The sequence below is a fragment of the Ovis canadensis genome, chromosome 5, assembly GCF_042477335.2.
Source record: "Ovis canadensis isolate MfBH-ARS-UI-01 breed Bighorn chromosome 5, ARS-UI_OviCan_v2, whole genome shotgun sequence".
Lineage (NCBI taxonomy): Eukaryota > Metazoa > Chordata > Mammalia > Artiodactyla > Bovidae > Ovis > Ovis canadensis.
This window is the reverse complement of record NC_091249.1, coordinates 92860655-92880944: the sequence shown is the minus strand read 5'-3', so window position 1 is coordinate 92880944 and position 20290 is coordinate 92860655. Positions and strand designations below refer to the sequence as shown.

The window sequence follows — 20290 nt, the reverse complement described above, 5'->3', positions numbered from 1 at the left end:
CATTCCCACTGCTGGCCCACAGTGGACAACTGCACAAGTAAGGATTCAGCATTTTCTGTCTTAGCTTATACTGGGTGTCTCTCTTTTAAAAATTACTTGGCTGTGTCAGGTCTTCGTTGTGGCATGAGGAAGTTTTAGTGGTGGCATGTGGACTCTTAGTTGTGGCATGTGGGATCCCTGACCAGGGATTGAACCTGAACCCCCTGCATTTGGAGCACGGAGCCTTAGCCGCTGGACACCGGAAGTTCCTGGGTTTATCTCTTAAAGCAGCTAATGCTATTTACCCCAATTAATACATGTAATTTCCCAAAGGGCTTTCCTGGTGGCTATGATGTTGTTGAATGACAAAGAACTAGGATTGAATGATAATATCATGTAGAGCACATTACACTGTTCTTGGCATGTAGCTATAAAGAATCTGCCTGCAATGCAGGAGACACGAGTTCCATCCCTGGGTCGGGAAGAACCCTTGGAGAGCTAATGGCTACCCTCTCTCGTATTCTTGCCTGAGAAATCCCATGAACAGGAAGCCTCGTAGACTATCATCCAGGGGGTTGCAAAGAATCAGACATGACTTAGTGACAAAACAACGTAAATGAACCTTCCCAAGCCCTGTGTTTCATGAGTGGTCAAGTTAGGATTTGTTCCCATCAAGCTGACTTCAGAGTGTACACTCTTGTCCCCAAAAGGCCTTTCTGGAATTGTCTTTCATTGTGCAAATACTGATTTGGCTGAAAAATTTGTTCAGGCTTTTCCGTGAGATGTTATGGAAAAAAGTATGGCCAACCTGTACTTTTGGAAGAGGTGAAACATTTTATGCTGGTCATTCTAGGTCTGGGTCAAGGAAAGACAGTTTTTTTTTATTTGTTTGTTTGGTTTTTAACTCAAGACCATCTCCTTCTCCTGTATTATGAGTGTGCATGTTGTGAGGGGCTGGGCTTGCCTGGGTGTAACAGAACACTGATGGATAATTCAAAGATGGCTGGCACAGAAGAGGAGAGTTTCACATTCAAGGGAGACTCTGGTGACATGTGACTGCCTGTGTGCTGTGCTGTGAGCCCACCCTCTTTGGTCTGCCTGCTCCCCCCCGCCCCCTGCCCCCTGCCCAGCCATGAGGCTGGTGAGGTTGGGCAAGCTCCCACCGCCTTGTTGCCTGAGATCCCCTCCCCGTCTTGGTGGCCCCACTGGCTGCATCTTCCCTGGAGAGGCAGGGCACAGCAGTTGGTCCCCATGTGGTTGGGATTCAGCCTGGCTTTATGACCAACTGGAGGCTGTTCTGTGGGCACAGATCCAAGGGGTCCTGACACCAGTCAGATTAAACAAGGCAGCTGGACCAAGCACACGGGAGGACCTGTGTCCTGCTTCCTGTTCTTCTAAAAGAAAATAGGGAAAGAAAGCTTTACATGTGCTTCTTTTTTAAAGGTATTTAAAAAATATTCATGTTATTTGACTGCGCTGGGTCTCGCTCATGGCATGTGGACTCCTGGGTCACAGCCTGTGGGCTCTAGTTCCCTGATCAGGAAGTCAAACTAGCCCCCCTGCATTGGGAGTGCAGAGTCTTAGCTACTGGACCACCAGGGAAGTCGCTACACATGCTTCTGAGAAGGAACTTCTCTGCTGTATCTTTGTTCTCCTGTTTGATTCACTCATCACAGCTTGCTCTGCTGCTAAGAGGGCCGTGGGATCTGATACACCATGGCCTCTCTAGCCTGGCCTCTCTTCCCATCTCCTTCCACCTGGGGAAGCCACCCCTGGTCAGGCTAGAGAACTGAAAGGCAGTGATGGTTCAGAAACCTTGGAGGGCTCAGGGTGACATGCCACCCGGATGTGCTGGAGGGGTTTGGGAATCAGCCGCAGCTGGGCTTCAATCATTCCACCACCTCCCAGCCTGTGACAAGCAGCCTCAGTTTCTCCACTGGCAAAGTGAATGATACTAGGAGCTTGTCTTTGCAATCGGTCCACTCAATTTGTTTCCTCCTTGATGGCCAGCAACCTTCCTTGTTATCTCACACAGACGATTGCATCAGCTCCCCCGCCTGATCACACCACATTCAGAGAACTTGTTGATGAGATTAAAGCAGACTCCCTGTTTGTAATTAAAAAAAAAAACAAAACCCAGTCTTTAATCAGGGTGTTTTCTGAACCTTGAAAGCCTCTTCTGTTTTCTGGCCTGACAGTGTGACCACTGTCCCTTTGCACGTACTGTTCTCTGGGTCTGGGATGTGTTCACTTCTTTTCATCTGGTTAACTCCTCCTTAACTTTCAAATCTCAGTAACTTCCTTTGCATTCTCAGTCTAGGCCACATCCCCAGCTAAGTGCTTTTATAACTTTGTAAATCTCTCCTTGGTATTGACCCCTGTCATTTTACTTTATAGTGTAACTACTTGACTGCTGTCTGTTTGCATTCCTGGCTGTAAGTTTCATGAGATTAGTGCCCCTATTCATGTCACCTCCTTTATTCTCAGAATTTACCATAGGGCCTAGCATATAGTAAGCTCTCAGAATAATGCTGGTGAATGAAAAAAAAAAAGAATTGAATGAAAATATTGTGTGTAGAGCACTTAGCTCTCTTCTTGGCATGTAGTAAATATAAAAAAATGGGGCTTCCATGTTGGCTCAGACAGTAAAGAATCTGCCTGCAATGTAGGAGGCCTGGGTTCAATCCCTGAGTCAGGAAGATCCCCTGGAGAAAAGAATAGCTGCCCACTCCAATATTCTTGCCTGGAGAATTTCATGGACAGAGGAGCCTGGTGGGCTACCGTCTACGGGGTTGCAAACACTGTTCTTGGCATGCAACAAGCATTAATAAATATGAGCTCTTAATGATAGTATTACTATTCTGACTGTGGGACTGGTGGGGAAAAATTCATCCAAATCATAAGTGTTCTTCTGATGTATATGTGTGGCTGAGTCCCTTTGCTATTCACCTGAAACAACCAAAACATTGTTAATTGACTATACCCCAATACAAAATGAAAGTTTAGTTTGGGAAAAAGAGAAAAAAAAACTTTTATTAAAAAAATGGTCTTCTGACTTTGGTTGCCCCAAGTTGGCAAGTTCTGGGGTGAAGTGATCTAGTGTGGAGGAAAATCTACACATATGCGCACACACACAGAGCCACACAGACACATGCAGGTCTCCCACGGGGACAGCTGTGTTTGATTTCAGTTTCCTGGCAGCACCTTCTAGAACTAGAATGTGGCAGCAGGCAGAAGGCTGACTGTCCCAGGAGTCCTGGAGGAACCATCCAGGCGCCAGTGGGCCTGAGGGTCTTCACCACCCACTGGTCCCAGGCCCACACTCTCCTCTTCATCTCTGCTCCATGCAGAGTGGGGCTGCAGATGTTGCGAGAGATCACTCTAGAGAAGCTTGGAGAACAGGGGATGCCTCTAACGAAGAGTCCCCCGAAGTTCAAAAGTCCCTATCTGCCTGAGCATCTTGACAAGATCCCTCTTTCCTCCGGCTTCTCTAGTGGCTCAGATGGTAAAGAATCCACCTGTAATGCAGGAGACCTGGGTTCAATCCCTGAGTTGGGAAGATCCCCTGGAGAAGGGAATGGCAACCCACTCCAGTATTCTTGCCTGAAGAATCCCATGGACAGAGGAGCCTGGTGGGCTATAGTCCGTGGGGTCTTAAGCATCGGACATAATAGCGACTAAGCACACACACATACCCTTTTCTCCAGAACTTTTGACCTTGCCCTCACCGCAAAGCATTTCCACAGAAGACCAGTGTCCACAGGAGTTTTAGAGACTTTATTATGTATAAACAATTTAAACACTTTGCCATAAATTATCTTTGCCTGTCCCTAGTCTTTGCTTAGCAGCAAATTAAAATTAATATAAAAACTCGATGAACAAGTCATACATGTATATTACAAAAAAGTTCCTGTACCAAAGTTCTTATTAGACATTTTTTATGGTTTTTTTTTAAACTTTTTTTTCTTGTTTTTTGTGGGTTTTTAAAATTTTTTATTTTCTCTCCTCGTGGTGACTGTCATGTGATTGTCTCAGTTTCTGGACCAAACAAACACACTAATAATTGTAAATCTCAAACAGTGATTGTGCCTCGAGGCTTAGGTATGTACAGGGTGATCTGAAGTGGTGCCCGTTTAGCAAAAGAGTGTCACGATGCCCACGCCTCTACTGCAACTGATACCCACAAACTACAGAATCTAAACAGACTACACCCTGTAACTGCGTATTACTGTCCACAATGGAATCTTCAAAGACAAAAGAGTATGAAATTGATCTGTAGTGATTATAGCCACCCTTGGAATTAAATTTTACACTCTGCGCTCAAATAAATTAGCTCAGGCCAGACTAAATCAGGACCTGAGAGTTAAGTGCTGAACGGTATTATTTCGCTTCGATTTTTGATATTAATTTCCTTTTTTTTCCTTGTGTTTTTCTATTTTTTTTCTTTAAAAAGTTATTTCCAGTGCTCACTCTTTCACTTTTATCCCCCCCCTCCCCAGTCGCTACACACAAATCACCCCCAAAGTCGTGGTTTAAATGCACCTGTATTTGTTTAAACGAAAACGTCTGTAGTAATCTATCCAACGAGCAGTCTGAATCGTGGTCCTTAGCTGGTCCTGGGATGCTGGCCCTCATGGATGTCTGTGTGTCGCTCACGTGTGAATGAGTGAGGTAATAGAACATGAGGCCTTCTCATCTTCACGTCTCTGTTTCTCGGTCGGTGTGTTTGTGTGTGTGTGTGTGTGTGTGTATCTTGTTTGTTTCCTGTGTGCATATGTATGTTCTCGTTTCTTTTGAACATTTTGCGTCTCTTTCCGTCTCTTGGCTGCACAGACCCTAAACAAGTGGGTCATTATTTTAGGGGAACTTGGAACATGGTTGTGTGTTCGTCCATTTGTCTCTTTTGTGTTTTGTTTGTGTTTTTTATTTTTCCTCAGGAATTTTGCCGCCGGGCTTTAGTCTACTCCAGGAGGTGGGACTTCTTGTGTGGACAGTAGCATTTGAACTCAAAAAATGTGAGCCTTCTTGCCACTTGGTCTCCTAAAGCAGCCCGGCCTTTAGTGCCCCAGTTAGGTCTTCATCTCCTTAGGAGAGGAGATAACAGTGACTCCCGCTGAGCCATCCAGGCGAGGAATGGCAGCAGACGATTTTGTTACCTCTTTCCCATCTCGTTCTGTCTTAAAAACTGGATGTTGCTGCTACTGTCCGCCAGCTCAGGGTACTGCTCGACGGGAAGCACGTAATAGCCCTCGTAGCCCTGCACGCGGCCCGTGCTCAGCAGCTGCTGCTTCTCGCCCTCCGTCCACAGGCGGCTGCCCTCGCGGCCGTCCCTGGCTTTCTGCTGCTCCTTGGCCCAGGCCGTGCCCAGCGCCCTCTGCCTGGCCTGGTCCAGGACGCGGGCCTTCTCTTCGTCCAGGGTGTCGGGGGTGAGGCCGTAGCGGATGCTGAGCAGCAGCGTGGAGTACTGGAACTCGATGTTGGTGAACCTTCGAGTCCTACCGTTGACCAGCAGCGTGGGCTGCGACACGGTCACGTTCACCCCGCTCTCCAGCACCTTGCGGCCGATGGTGGTGCCCAGGGTGACCAGGTCAGCATCGGCTGAGCCGATCTTCACGAAGTAGTGGGTGTCCTTGCCCTCGATGCTGTAGTGCATCTTGTCCAGGTAGTAGGCGTTGTTCAGCACAGACGCCACTTTGCGGCTGTCCTCGCTGGCGATGCTGGACACGCCGGTGGTCACCCGCCCCTCCTTGATGGCGAACATGATGCCTTTGCCGATGATGGGCGTGGTGGTGGCGAACCAGTGGCCTGCTTTCTCGCGGATGCTGGCATGGAGCTTCTTAGAAATGACCTGCCCTTCAAGAGCCAGGAAGGCCTGGTTGTGCCTCTCGGTTGTCTGCTGGACACCTGTAATGAGCTGTGGGCAGAAGAGACACAGAGAGCTGAGGGGGTGGGCTGGGTCCACCCTGTGCAGGCAGGGGCTGGGTCAGAAAGAGGAAGGCTGGGACACCCCTGCAAGAATGCGTCTTGTGTCTGTCATGATCAGAACTAAGAGAGCCCTACCTTTTGGAACTAGGACAGGCTGGCTTGTTTCCAGTGCTCTGATGGTATGGCCTTCCCACCTTGTAACTATAAATGGGGGTGCAGAGGTATAATACCTGACTGGCATCTATACCCAGGCCTACCCACTTACCGTGTCTCTCCATCATTGAGAAGAGAGAGTCATTTGGCCTCCTGATGGTTTAGCAGCTGCCTTATACATGTATAGGGGCTTCCCTGGTGGCTCAGGCCGTACAGAATCTGCCTGCAATGCAGGAGACCTGGGTTTGATCCCTAGGTTGAGAAGGTCCCCTGGAGGAGGGAATGGCTACCCACTCCAGAAGGGGATGTTCATTAACTTCCTTGAGTTGGCACTGTGCTACTCCAAGTACGGCTAGGAGCCGAGGCATCACCAGGACCCTCCCTGTTAGCAAAGACTAGAATCTTGGGCCTCCCTCCTGACCTGAGTCAGAAGCTGCATCTTAACAAGACCCTCTACCTGGTCTGCATGCATATGAATGTTTGAGAAGCACCAGGCTAAAGAGATTCCAGCTTTGTGGGCCAGAGGGAATATCCCCGGGCTTTTTGAGCCATTTGCTTTGGATCCTAGCCCTGCTTCTGCAGGGGGACAAAATCCCCATTATCTCCTTGGCCTTGAGTTTTCTACTCACAAATTACAACTCGTCTCAATTGGTGGTTGGGGGACAGGCTGGGATAATGGAGGAGGCTGTGCTGGGGAGGTAACGGCACTTAGATAAATGAGCGAAATGATGGCTATTCATCCAGTGAGTGGTCCCCACGGGGCAGAACTGTGAGAACACTGTTCTCAATTACCCGGCAGTTCCTCCTGGTCTCTCTCTAGTGACACAGTCTGGACAATTATTCAGAGCAGCTGAGACCTTTCAGAGGTTGATCGTGCCAAGCATGGGTTCTGCAGCAGGAGAGATCCAAACGCAGATGCCCACCCCTCCCATACAATCGTGGCCGCGGTCTCAGCTGCACCCAAATTGAAACTGACCACCTCTCGGTCATCACCAAGAAACCCAAGCATAGATTATGTTCTGAAAACTCAATCTGTATACGTTTGGGCCATAAAACACTGAAATTTTATGTGAGGCATAAAAATGTTCTTTAATGGGACAGAAACTGCAAACCACCGTTTTATTACGTCCCATAAAAGCCAAAAGGGTTATGATCTTACAGGCAGTGCAGATGGTAGGTTGCTGCTAGATTTCTCAGTGCTGTTGTTAATCAAGGAGTGACTCAAGGGTACACACTGAACAGATAATGATACTACAATTAAGGTAATAATTGAGGTTGGGAAGAAATATGTGCTGTGCCAGACAAGTAACAGCACTGATGTCTGCTGTCTTGTGAAGCCACCAGGTTTCGTGCCCCTTTTATACCCAGCTCCAGTGTTTTCTGCTGCTACTGACGTGTCCTTGGCCCCGACATGGTTCTGTTTGCCAGAGGGAATGATGACGGTATTTCAGATTCTTGGCAGGGACCTCCGCTTACCTGTCCGCTCTCACTTGCTTGACTCTCTGACAGTTCATAGGGCGGAGGCACGAAATACATTTTGGCTCTTGGGAAGCCAGGAATTATGTTGCTGAGCTGAAATCCAAACATCACAAGCCAGCTTTTCACATCTATGGTGGAAACAGAAATAAAGACTTCTGAAATCACGATGGGTAGAAAGCCAGAGGGGATCTTGGAGAGAGAATGAAATAAAGTGGGATGTTGAGTATGAAGTCCAGCAGGAGAGGGAGGCAAGAGCCTGTGAAGGTGTCCTGGTCTGGACCTAGAGCTGCTTTACCGGGGCTCTAGGAAACAGATGTCCTTCCAGACTTGGTCAGTTGACCCCAAACCCCCCTCCACGTGGTGATTTAGGACATGCTGCAGTAAGCTAGATCTCCCTTTGGAAGCCCGTGTTGTATGACCTTTGGCAAGTTCCTGGCCCTCTCTCAACTTCAGGTTCATCAGATATAAACTACTAATGTCATTGGGCTGTCGTGAAGGTTGAGGGAGAAAATTCATGTGGAGGGCTTATCAGGGTGCCTGGCATGTGCCTTGTTCAGTCACAATGAATTCCTTCATTTGGCAAGTACTTCAGTATTGATGGGCCAGTCAATGTGCTTAGAAGCTAGAGATACAATGATTGGAAACGTGTAGATGTGATGATTAACACTGTGCAGGACCTCCAGGCAGGGGCTGCTGCACCGAGCCTGGCTCATTATGAAAGGGGGGGTCCCTGAGTGTATGCAATGCAGAGAGTCACCTGGCTCCTGAGACCCTTTCCTCAGGTGTCTATTCTTCAAACAGAGGTCAAGAGAGAGCTCATCTGTGCTCAGAATACAATTGCCCTTTCCTGCTAAGGCCTAGCGGAGAAGGCAATGGCACCCCACTCCAGTACTCTTGCCTGGAAAATCCCATGGACGGAGGAGCCTGGTAGATTGCAATCCATGGGGTCGCTAAGAGTCAGACACAACTGAGTGACTTCACTTTCACTTTTCACTTTCATGCACTGGAGAAGGAAATGGCAACCCACTCCAGTGTCCTTGCCTGGAGAATCCCAGGGATGGGGGAGCCTGGTGGGCTGCTGTCTATGGGGTCGCACAGAGTTGGACACAACTGAAGCGACTTAGCAGCAGCACCTAAGGCCTAGGGTTGGGTCGGCTCCATTGTCACGCTCCATCTCTATTCCTGAATTCCTTCCTCGTGATTTCATTATACAAGCAGTCAAGGCTTCCAGTATCCTGGCCTCTTAGTTTTTTGGTGATCCTCCACTTACTAACTCTCCTGCTCCTCCTTTGGAGCTTGTGATCATCAGCAATTCTACCTCAGTTTCACAGGCATCAGCTTCTGACCACTGCCTGGACTCTCTCTAGTTTACTCTCTTTTGTAACCTCATGCCTCATACTCCCAGAATGTCTCCCTTCCCTAGGACCTTCAGCCCAACCTAAACTACTTTTCCCATCCCCCAGCTTCTTCATCTGTCTTCTCTTCTTACCTAGCATGCATTCCACAGTCAGTCATTAGAATCATTCCCTTGTGTATATTCTCAGATCCTTTGCCTCTTTCTCATTTCATCACACTTGCTTGGTGAAATCATGGAAGGCTCCTGTTTGTCCCTGTTGCAGCTGAATGTGGCAGCAGAAATGAACGAAGCCACACTGACTGGTGTTAAATTCCTGACCGTGAACCCCAACTGTGCCTTCCTGATGCCTGGTAATCTGACCATATCCCCTTTTTCCATTCAGTCCTTCTCCCATTCTCCCGGGTGATTGGCTACTTCTCATCTCTCCTAAAACATCCCACACCTTCCTCACTCTAGCAGCTGCCCTTTAATTCCTATCTGAGAAAACTGATGCGGTCGGGGGGAATTTCCATAAATGCTCATCATGTTTACCAGCCTACCAGCATTAGTACCCATATTCTCTCTTTCCTTCTGTTACTCCACATGAGCTGCTGGAAAAAACCCTCCGCTGGTGTAACAGGTCACCCCATCAACATACGAACATGCCACTAAGTACGCACCTTTAAAATTCCTCTGTTGGCGGTCCTTCTCCCTTTAGCCACCATACGTGTCTCACCCCCTTTATAAGAACTTCTCAAACTCAAAATAATTCTCTAGACACAGGAACTCCCATTTCTCTCCTTTCAATCAGGCTTTGCTCCAAAGATGCATTAAAACAACACTTGTCAAGGTCACACATGACCTCCATGTTGCTGAGTCCCATGCTGACTGTGGTCCTCATCTTACTTTGACCTGTGGGAAGTCTTTGACAAGCTGAACGCTCCTGCATCTCTCTCTGTTTTAGCCTTGTGGACAACACACTGTCTTGTCCCTCTCCCACCTCTGTGGCTACCTCTTGTCCCTCTTTGGTTCCTCCTCATCCCTCTGCTCTGAATGCTGGGATGTCCTAGACGCAGTCTGTGAACTTCTTCTCCACTCTCTTTTTCCCAGACATGGTGATCTAATCCAGTCTCAGGGCCCTCAAAACCATTTTTTTTTTCCTTCCAAGTCTGAGATAATATTGACATACAGAACCGTATAATTTTATACAGCATGATTTAACTTACATCATGAAATGATTAGTACATTTAGTGAATACCTGTTGTCTCATAGAGATATAAAATAAGAGAAAAACATTTTTTTTTCTCTTATGATGGAAACTCCAGGATGGAAAACATACATCAGTTTTAGCTATATTTATCATGTCATACCCATACATTCTATCCCTAGCCCCATCTATATTCTAAGCCAGATCACCCTGAATATACTCAGTTAGCAAAAATGCACCTTATCATTTTCACATGGTGCCTTAATGGAGAGGAGAATGCCTAATAGAAACACTTGTCCATTATTTGATTTGATTACACAGTAAAGGATTCATATAAGGACATGTTTGTTTTTAAAAAATTTACCTATTTTCGGCGGCACTGGGTCTTCTGCTTGGGCTTTTCCCTAGCTGTGGCGAGTGGGAGCAACTCTCTGCTTGCAGTGCTCAGGCCTCTCACTGAAGTGGCTCCTCTTGCTGCAGAGCGCAGGCTTTAGGGACACAGCTCCCGGGCTCTGCAGCGCAGGCTCAGTAGTTGTGGCACGTGGGCTTTAGCTGCTTCACAGCATGTGAGATCTTCCTGCATCAGGGTTTGAACCCATGTCCCCTGCACTGGCAGGCAGATTCTTTACCACTGAGCCACCAGGGAAGCCCCAGGACATGTTTTATTTGCACCTCAGTACCACTTGCATGCTGATGCCAACTCCAGAATTTATGTCTCCATCTAGGACTTCTCTCTCAATGCCCAGCCTCTGTCCAAACCTCAGCTCCTTGTTTTCCTCTCCACATCTGTCACAGTAGCCTTCCTTGATGAGGGTAACTCCATCCTTTCAGCTACCATCCTGGACCAATTCTTTCTCACTCTCTGTCTAATCCATCCATAAATCCTCCTTTTTTTTTTTTTAAATTGAGGTAAATCTCATGTAACATAAAACTCATCATTTTAAAGTGCACAATTCAGTGGCTTCCAGTTACATTCACAATGTTGTGCAATCATCATTTCTGGAATTCATGAATTCTAAAACGTGCTCATCATCCCCTCAAAAACTGCATCACTATTAGTAGGCATTCTGCATTCTTCTTTCCCCTCAGTCCCTGACAACCACCACTGCTTTCTAGTCTCCATGGATTTGCCTTTTCTGGATATTTCATATAAATGAAATCAAAGAACATGTGGCCTTTCACGTCTGGCTTCTATTGATTAGCACATCATTTTCAAGGTTCATCCATGTTGTAGCATGTATCAGTATATTATTATTACTTATGGATCAATATTCTGTTGTTTGGATATATCCCATTTTGTTTATTCATTCATCAGTTAATGGATATTTGGGTAGTTTACACTTTTTTTTTTTTTACTATTATGGATAATCTATTATGAATATCCATGTACAAATTTATATATTTTTTCATTTACTGTCAGGGTTTTATTATTATTTTAGAATAACATTAAAAAAATGAAGTATAGTGATTTATAGTGTTGCATTAGTTTCAGGTAGAGCAAAGTGATTCAGTTATGTACATACATACATATATATTCTTTTTTTACTTTAGTTTTTATTTTATCTTGGAAGATAGTTGATTTACAGTGCTGTATCAGATGTACAGCTAACTGATTCAGTTATCCATATGCACCTATTCATTCTTTTTCAGATTATTTTCCTATAGAGGTTATTACAGAATATTGGGTAGCGTTCCATGTGCTATACAGTAGGCCCCTGTTGATTACCTATTTTATATATTAAAGTGAAGTTGCTCAGTCGTGTCTGACTCTTTGCGACCCTATGGACTGTAGCCCACCAGGCTCCTCTGTCCATGGAATTTTCCAGGCAAGAATACTAGAGTGGGTTGCCATTTCCTTCTCCAGGGGATCTTCCTGACCCAGGGACTGAACCCAGGTCTCCCGCATTGCAGGCAGATAATTTACCATCTGAGCCACCAGGGAAGCCCATTTTATGTATAGTAGTTGTTATTTAGTTGCTAAGTTGTGTCTGACTTTGCTGCCCCATAAACTGCAGCACTCCACGCTTCCCTGTCCTTCACCATCTCTTGGAGCTTGCTCAGACTCAGGTCCATTGAGTTGATGATGCCATCCAACCATCTCATCCTCTGTTGTCCCCTTCTCCTGCCTTCAATCTTTCCCAGCATCAGGGTCTTTTCCAGTGAGTTGGCTCTTAACACCATGTGGCCAAAGTATTGGAACTTCAGCGTCAGTCCTTCCAATGAATATTTAGGGTCGATGCCTTTTAGGACTGACTTGGTCTCCTTGCTGTCCAAGGGACTCTCAAGAGCCTTTTCTAGTACCACAGTTTGAAAGCATTAAATTCTTCAGCACTCAGCCTTCCTTATGGTCCAACTCTCACATCTGTACATGACTACTGGGAAAACCATAGCTTTGACTAGATGGACCTTTGTCATTTATCAGCAAAGTGATGTCTCTGCTTTTTAATACACTGTCTAGATTTGTCACAACTTTTCTTCCAAGGAGCAAACATCTTTTAATTTTATGGCTGCAGTCACCATCTGCACTGATTTTGGAGCCCAAGAAAATTAAAATGAAATCTGTCACTGTTTCCACATTTTCCCCCATCTATTTGCCATGAAGTGACGGGACCGGATGCCATGATCTTTGTTTTTTGAATGTTTAGTTTTAAGCCAGCTTTTTCACTTTCCTCTTTCACCTTCATCAGGAGGCTCTTTGCTTCCTCTTCACTTTCTGCCACTAAAGTGGTATCATCTGCATATCTGAGGTTGTTGATAATCATTTCTCTTGGCAATCTTGATTCCAGCTTCGTCAAGCCCAGCATTTCACATGATGTCCTCTGCATATAAGTTAAATAAGCGGGGTGACAATATACAGCCTTGACATACTCCTTTGCCAATTTTGAGCCAGTCCACTGTTCCATGTCTAGTTCTAAATGTTGCTTTTTGTCCTGCAAACAGGTTTCTCAGGAGACAGGTAAGTTGATCTGGTACTCCCATTTGTCTAAGAATTTTCCACAGTTTGTTGTGATACACATAGTCAAAGGCTTTAGCATAGTCAATGATGGAGAAGTAGATGTTTTTCTGGAATTCCTTTGCTTTCTCTATAATCCAACAGATGTTGGCAGTTTGTTCTCTGGTTCCTCTTATTTAGTTGCTAAGTTGCTTTTCTCAACCCAGCTTGTACATCTGGAAATTCTCAGTTCATGTACTGCTGAAGCCTAGCTTGAAGGATTTTGAGCATAATTTTGTTAGCATGTGAAATGAGTGCAATTGTATGGTAATTTGAACATTCTTTGGCATTGCCTTTCTTTGGGATTGGAATGAAAACTGACCTTTTCCAGTCCTGTGGCCACTGCTGAGTTTTCCCAATTTGCTGGCATATTGAGTGCAGCACTTTCACAGCATCATCTTTTAGGATTTGAAATAGTTCAGCTGGAATTCCATCCCCTCCACTAGCTATGTTCATAGAAATGCTTCCTAAGACCCACTTGACTTCACACTCCAGGATGTCTGGTTCTAGGTGAGTGACCACACCATCATGATTATCCAGGTCATTAAGAGCTTTTTTTGTACAGTTCTTCTATGAATTCTTGCCGCTTCTAAATCTCTTCTGCTTCTATTAGGTCCTTGCTGCTTCTGTCCTTTATTGTGCCCAACTTGTGTATCTTTAATTTTCTTGAAGAGATCCCTAGTCTTTCCCATTCTATTGTTTTCCTCTATTTCTTTGCATCATTCACTTAAGAAGGCTTTCTTATTTCTCCTTGCTATTCTCTGAAACTCTGCATTCAGTTGGATATATCTTTCCCTTTCTCCTTAGACTTTCACTTCTTTTCTCAGCTATTTGCAAGGCCTCCTCAGACAACTACTTTGCCTTGTTGGATTTCTTTTTCTTGGGGATGGTTTTGGTTACTACCTGTACAGAGTTACAAACCTTCATCCATAGTTCTTCAGGCACTCTGTCTACCAGATGTAATCCCTTGAATCTATTTGTCATCTCCACTGCATAATTGTTAGGGATTTGATTTAGGTCATAGTGGTTTACCCTACTTTCTTCAATTTAAGTCTGAATTTTGCAACAAGGAGCTGATGACCTGAGCCATAGTCATCAACAGGTCTTGTTTTTGCTGACTGTATAGAGCTTTTTCACCTTCAGCTGCAAAAAATATAATCAGTCTGATTTCGGTATTGACCATCTGGTGATGTCCATGTGTAGAGTCATTGTTGTTGGAAGGGGTGTTTGCTATGACCAGTGCGTTTTCTTGGCAAATCTGTTAGCCTTTGCCCTGCTTCATTCTGTACTCCAAGGCCAAACTTGCCTGTTACTCCAGGTATCTCTTGACTTGCTGCTTTTGCATTTCAGTCCCCTGTGATGAAAAGGACATCATTTTTTGGTATTAATTCTAGGAGGTCTTGTAGGTCTTCATTGAACTGTCCAACTTCAGCATTAGTGGTTGGGGCATGGACTTGGATTTTTGTGGTGTTGAATGGTTTGCCTTGGAAATATACCCAAGTACTGCATTTCAGACTCTTGTTGACTATGAGGAGTACTCCATTTCTTCTAAGGGATTCTTGCCTACAGTAGTAGATATAATGAATTGAGTTCACCCATTCTCGTCCACTTTAATTCACTGATTCCTAAAATGTTGATGTTCACTCTTGCCATCTCCTGTTTGACCACATCCAATTTACCCTGACTCATGGACCTAACATTCCAGGTTCCTATGAAATATTGTTCTTTACAGCATCAGATTTTACTTTCACCACCAGTTGTTGTTCAGTTGAGACCCCACGGACTGCAGCATGCCAGGCTTACTCAAACTCATGTCCTTGAGTCAGTGTTGCCATCCAACCATCTCGTCCTCTGTCCACAACTGGGTGTTGTTTCTGCTGTGGCCCAGCCTCATTCTTCTGGAGCTATTTCTCTGTTCTTCCCCAGTAGCATATTGGAGACCTACCGACCTGGGGGGACTTATCTTTCAGTGCCATATCTTTTTGCCTGTTCATACTCTGCATGGGGCTCTCAAGGCAAGAATGCTGAAGTGGTTTGGCATTCCCTTCTCCAGTAGGCCACATTTTGTCAGGCCATGACCAGCAGGGACATGCCCTCCAGCCTCTCCACATAGCTGGAAGATATGCCCCGTGCCCTGGCTGCCTCACTGCTGGCCCTCGTTGAGTGTGTAAACCTTCATGGGCCATTGGGTGTTGGTCAATGTGAAGCCCGGGGCTGAGGCAAAGGCCCTGCTGCAAGAGAGTCTGAGAGAGGCTGGAGCCGATGTTGGAGGACGCCCAGGAACAGAGGGCTTCCCTGGTTTTCCATTGCCTCTGGCTGCCCTGGGGCCAGTCCACCAAGCTTCTAATTTACCCCTCCCTCCCATGTTTTCCCCCAGCAACTGCAGGTCTGCTTTCAAAGTCTGTTAGTCTGTTTCTGTGTTGCAAATGAGTTCATTTGTATCACTGATTTTTAGATTCTAGATATAAGTGATATCAAATGATATTTGTCTTTCTGTGTCTAACTCTACTCAGTATAACAATCTCTAGGGTCCATCCACATTGCTGCAAATGGCATTATCTTGTTCTTTTTATGGCTGAGTAACATTCCACTGTATCTATATTCCATATCTTTACCCATCCCTCTGCTGATGGACATCTAGGTTGCTTCCATGTCCTGGCTAGTGTAAACAGTACTACAGTGAACTCTGGGGTGCGTGTATCTCTTCTAATTATGGTTTTCTCCAGATATATGCCCAGGAGTGGGATTGCTGGATCACATGGTAGCTCTATTTTTCTTTTCTTTTCTTTTTTTTTTTTTAAAGAATTTCCATACTGTTCTCTGTAGTGGTGGTACCAATTTACATTCCCACAAACAGTGCAGGAGGGTTCCCTTTTCTGCACACTTTCTTCAGCACTTATTGTTTGTAGACTTTTGATGATGACTATTCTGACTGGTGTGAGGTGATACCTCATTGTAGTTTTGATTTGCATTTCTCTGATAATTACTGATGTTGAGCATCTTTTCATGTGCTTTATGGTCACGTGTATGGCTTCTTTGGAGAAATGTCTATTTAGATCTTCTGCACATTTTTTGATTGGGTTTTTTGTTTTTTGATATAGAGCTGCATGATCTGTTTGTACATTCTGGAGATTAAACACTGTTGGTTGTTTCACTTGCAACTTACTTCTCCCATTCCCTAGGTTGTCTTTTCATTTTGTGTATAGTTTCCTTTGCCATGCAAAAACTTTTAAGTTTAATTTGGACCCATTTGTTTATTTGTGTAGTGACTATCTCTTATAGTAGTTTTTATTTTAAGGTCTAGTTTGTCTGATATGAATATTGCTACTCCAGCTTTCTTTTGATTTCCACTTGCATAGAATATTCTTTACCATTCTCTCACTTTCAGTCTGTATGTATTCATGTCCCTAAGATCTGAAGTGGGTCTCTTCAGAGTAATTATTATTACTTAGTATCAATCGCTTATTATCAATAAGTAATTATTGATATGTATGTTCTTATTGGAGAAGGAAATGGCAACCTACTCCAGTATTCATACCTGGAGAATCCCATGGGCAGAGGAAGCTGGCAGGCTACAGTTGATGGGGTGGCAAAGAGTCAGATATGACTGAGTGACTTAGTATGCAAACACCCACATGTTTTGATTGCTGCTTGGTTAATTGCTTTGGGTTTGTTTATCTAGCTCTTTTCTCCCCCTTCCTCTTTTCTTGTGGTTTGATGACTACCTTTAGTGATGTGTTGGATTGCATGTGTGTGTTTGTATCTATTGCAGATTTTTGGTTTGAGGTTCCCATGAGGTTTTGATATAGCATCTATGTGTATGAGATTGTTTTAACTTGCTGAGCTCTTAATTTCCCATGCATTTCTAATATCCTACATTTATACTCGTCCCTCTTCTCACAGCTGCTGGTTTTGATATCGTATTTGTGTGTGATTTCCTACCCTTATGTTTGCCTTTACCATGAGCTTTTTGATTTGTAATTTCCTTGTTTCTAGTTGTGGCCTTTTCTTTTCTGCCTAGAGAAGCTCCTTTAGCATTTGTTGCAAAGCTAGCTTGGTGGTGCTGAATTAGCTTAGCTATTGCTTGTCTGTAAAGCTTTTGATTTCTCCATTGAATCAGAATGAGAGCCTTTCTGGGTAGAGTACTCTTGATTGTAGGTTCTTCCCTTTCACCACTTTTTTTTTTCTTCCCTTTCACCACTTTAAATGTATCATGCCATTCTCTTCTTGTCTGCAGAGTTTCTGGGGAAAAATCAGCTGACAACCTTATGGGGATTCCCTTAAATATTATTTGTTGCTTCTCATAATTTTTGGTTGTCTTTTATTTTTGTCACTTTGATTAATGTGTGTCTCAGCATGTTCTTCCTTGAGCTTGTCTTGTATGGGACGACTCTGAACTTCGTGGACTTGAATGAGTGTGTCCTTTCTTATGACAGGAGTTTGGTACCTAATCTCTTCAATTATTTTCTCAGGCCATTCTCCCTCTCTCATCTCCTTCTAGGACTCCTATAATGGGAATGTTGATGTATTTAATGTCCCAGAGGTCTCTGAGAGTGTTCTCATTTCTTTTTTTCTTTTTCCTATTCCATAGCAGTGATTTCTACCACTCTCTTCCAGCTGACTTATTTGTTCTTCTGTCTCACTTATTCTTCTATTGATTTCTTCTAGACTATTTTTATCTCAGCTATTGTATCGTTCATCTCTGTTCTTTAAATATTTTAGGTCTTTTAAAAATGTTTCTTGTATCTTCTCAGTCTGTGCCTCCATTCGTTTTCCAGGATCTTGGATCATCTTTACTATCATTCTTCTGAATTCTTTTTCAGGTAGACTGCCTATTGCCAGGTCACTTAATTGTACTTCTGGCTCTTTATCTTGTTCCTTCATCTGAAACATATTTCTTTGCCATCTCATTGGGTCTTTCTGTGTTTGTGGTCTCCTTTCTGCAGACTGTAGGGTTGTAGATCTTCTTGCTTCTTCTGTCTGTCTCCTAGTGGGTGAGGCTGGTCTAAGAGGCTTGTGCAGGCTTCCTAGTGGGAGGGACTAGTTCCTGCCCACTGGTGAGTGGAGCTAAGTCTTGTCCCTCTGGTAGGTGGAGCAATTTCAAGAGATTTATTTTCAGGTGGCTTGTGGTCTCAGTACAACTTTAGGCAGCCTGCCTGCTGATGAGGTTGTGTCCTCCCTCTGCTGATTGTTTGGCCTGGGGTGTCCTTGGACTACAGTCTGCAGGCTGTTGGGTGGGCCCAGGTTTTGGTGCCAAAATCATGACCTGGGAGAGCTCACACCAATCATTGTTCCCTGGCACTTCTACCACCAGTGTCCTTGCCCCCACTAGTGAGCCACAGCCAACTGCCACATCCCCAGGAGACCCTCCTTACACCTGCCCTGCCAAGACCCACAGGTAGGTCTGGCCCAGACCCCTGTGTGGTCACTGCTTTGTGCTGGGTGCCAGTACATGTGAAATCTTGTGTGCATCCTCCGAGAGTAGAGTGTCTGTTTCCTTCATTCCTCTGGAGCTCCTGCATGCAAGCTCCACTGGCCTTCAACGCCAAATTCTCTGGAACTCCTCCTCCCGTGGCCAGACTCAGCCTGGAGAGCCCAACATGGGGCTCAGAACTCACTCCTATGGGAGAACCTCTGTCATATGATTATTTTCCAGTTTGTGGGTTACTCATCCAGTGGGTATGGGATTTGATTATGTCACGAAAGTGCCCCTCCTACCATCTGGTTTGACTTCTTTGGATGTTAAAATATCTTTTTTGGTAGGTTCCAGTCTTTTTTTGTCGATGGCTATTCAGCAGTTAGTTGTGATTTTGGTGTTTTTGTGAGAAGAGGTCCTACTCAAGTCCTACTCTGCCATCTTGTCCAGAATCGAGGGCTCTACATATGTTCTTTTCCAGATACTTTTCCATTAAAGGTTATTACAAGATATTGAATATACTTCCCTGTGCTATACAGGTCCTTGTTGTTTATTTTATATAAAGTATTGTGTATGTGTTAATCTCAAACATCTAATATATTTCCCCCTCCCCCTTTCCCCTTTAGTAATCATCGTAACTTTGTTTTCTATGTCTGTGAGTTTCTCTGTGTTTTAAAAAATAACTTAACTTGTACTATTGTTTAGATTCCACACATAAATTATATCATACATTTGTCTTTCTGACTTAGTATGATAATCTCTAGGTTTATTCATATTGCTGCAAATGGCATTACCTTATTTTTTATGGTCGAGTAATATTCCATTGTATATATGTCATCTTCTTTATCCATTCATCTGTTGATAGGCATTTGGACTGCTTCCATGTCTTGGCTATTATGAACAGTGCTGCTATGAACGTAGGGGTACAGGTATCTTTTTGAATTACAATTTTATCTTTTGTGGTTATATGCCTGGGAGTGGGATTGCAGAATTATATGACAGCTCTACTTTTAGTTTTTAGTTTTTTTTTTTAAGGAGCCTCCATACTGTTTTCCATCCTGGCTGCACCAATCCACATTTCCACCAACAGTGTAGGAGGGGTCCCTTTTCTCTACACCCTCTCCAGCATTTGTTATTTGTAGACTTTAAAAAAAATTTAAGGGACTTCCCTGGTTGTCCAGTGGCTAAGAGTCTGAGCTCCCAATGCAGGGGCCTGGGTTCAATTCCTGGTCAGTTAACTAGATCCCACATGCCATAGTGACGATCAAAGATCCTGTGTGCCATAACCCAGGGAAGCCAAATAAATAAATAATTTAAAAATTTAAATATTTATTTGGCTGAGTCAGGTTTTAGTTGCAGCACTTGGGACCTTTAGTTTCAGTATGTGGGATCTAGTTTCCCCACCAGGGATTGATCCTGGGCCCCTGCATTGGGAGCGCAGAGTCTTAGCTACTGGACCACCAGGGAAGTCGCATTTGTAGACTTTTTGATGATGGTACAAATTGACACTTGAAAATGTGTTTTTAGTTCTCTTGTGTATACACCTAGGTGTGGAACTGCTGAGTCCTATGGTTAAATCCTTTAGTTTTACTTTTAAAACAGACCAGAATCTGTGTCTTCTCACTACTTCTACCATCTCAACCCTTGCCTCGTCTTCTAACCGGTCTCCCTGCTTTCACCTCTGCTCCACACACCCTGTCAGCACAGCAGCCAGAATAAGCCCCTAGCATTCCTCTACTCATTACACTCCAGGGATTCCCTCGTTCCTCTCAGTGAAGAAGTGAAAGTCCTGCTAATGGTCTG

The 20290-nt window shown here is 44.5% G+C and overlaps 1 protein-coding gene across 1 annotated transcript in view; it reads right to left on the bottom strand.

Moving 5' to 3' along the window:
* Window positions 1–3929: 3929 nt before the first annotated feature.
* TENM2 (teneurin transmembrane protein 2) overlaps window positions 3930–20290 on the bottom strand; it is a 423997-nt gene continuing 407636 nt past the window's right edge. The window contains exons 27-28 of the mRNA XM_069592738.1: window positions 7534–7664; window positions 3930–5893 (exon numbers count right to left, since the gene is read on the bottom strand). Of these exons, the coding sequence (XP_069448839.1) occupies window positions 5132–5893; window positions 7534–7664 (893 nt within the window). The 3' untranslated portion in view covers window positions 3930–5131. The remainder of the gene's footprint in view (window positions 5894–7533; window positions 7665–20290) is intronic.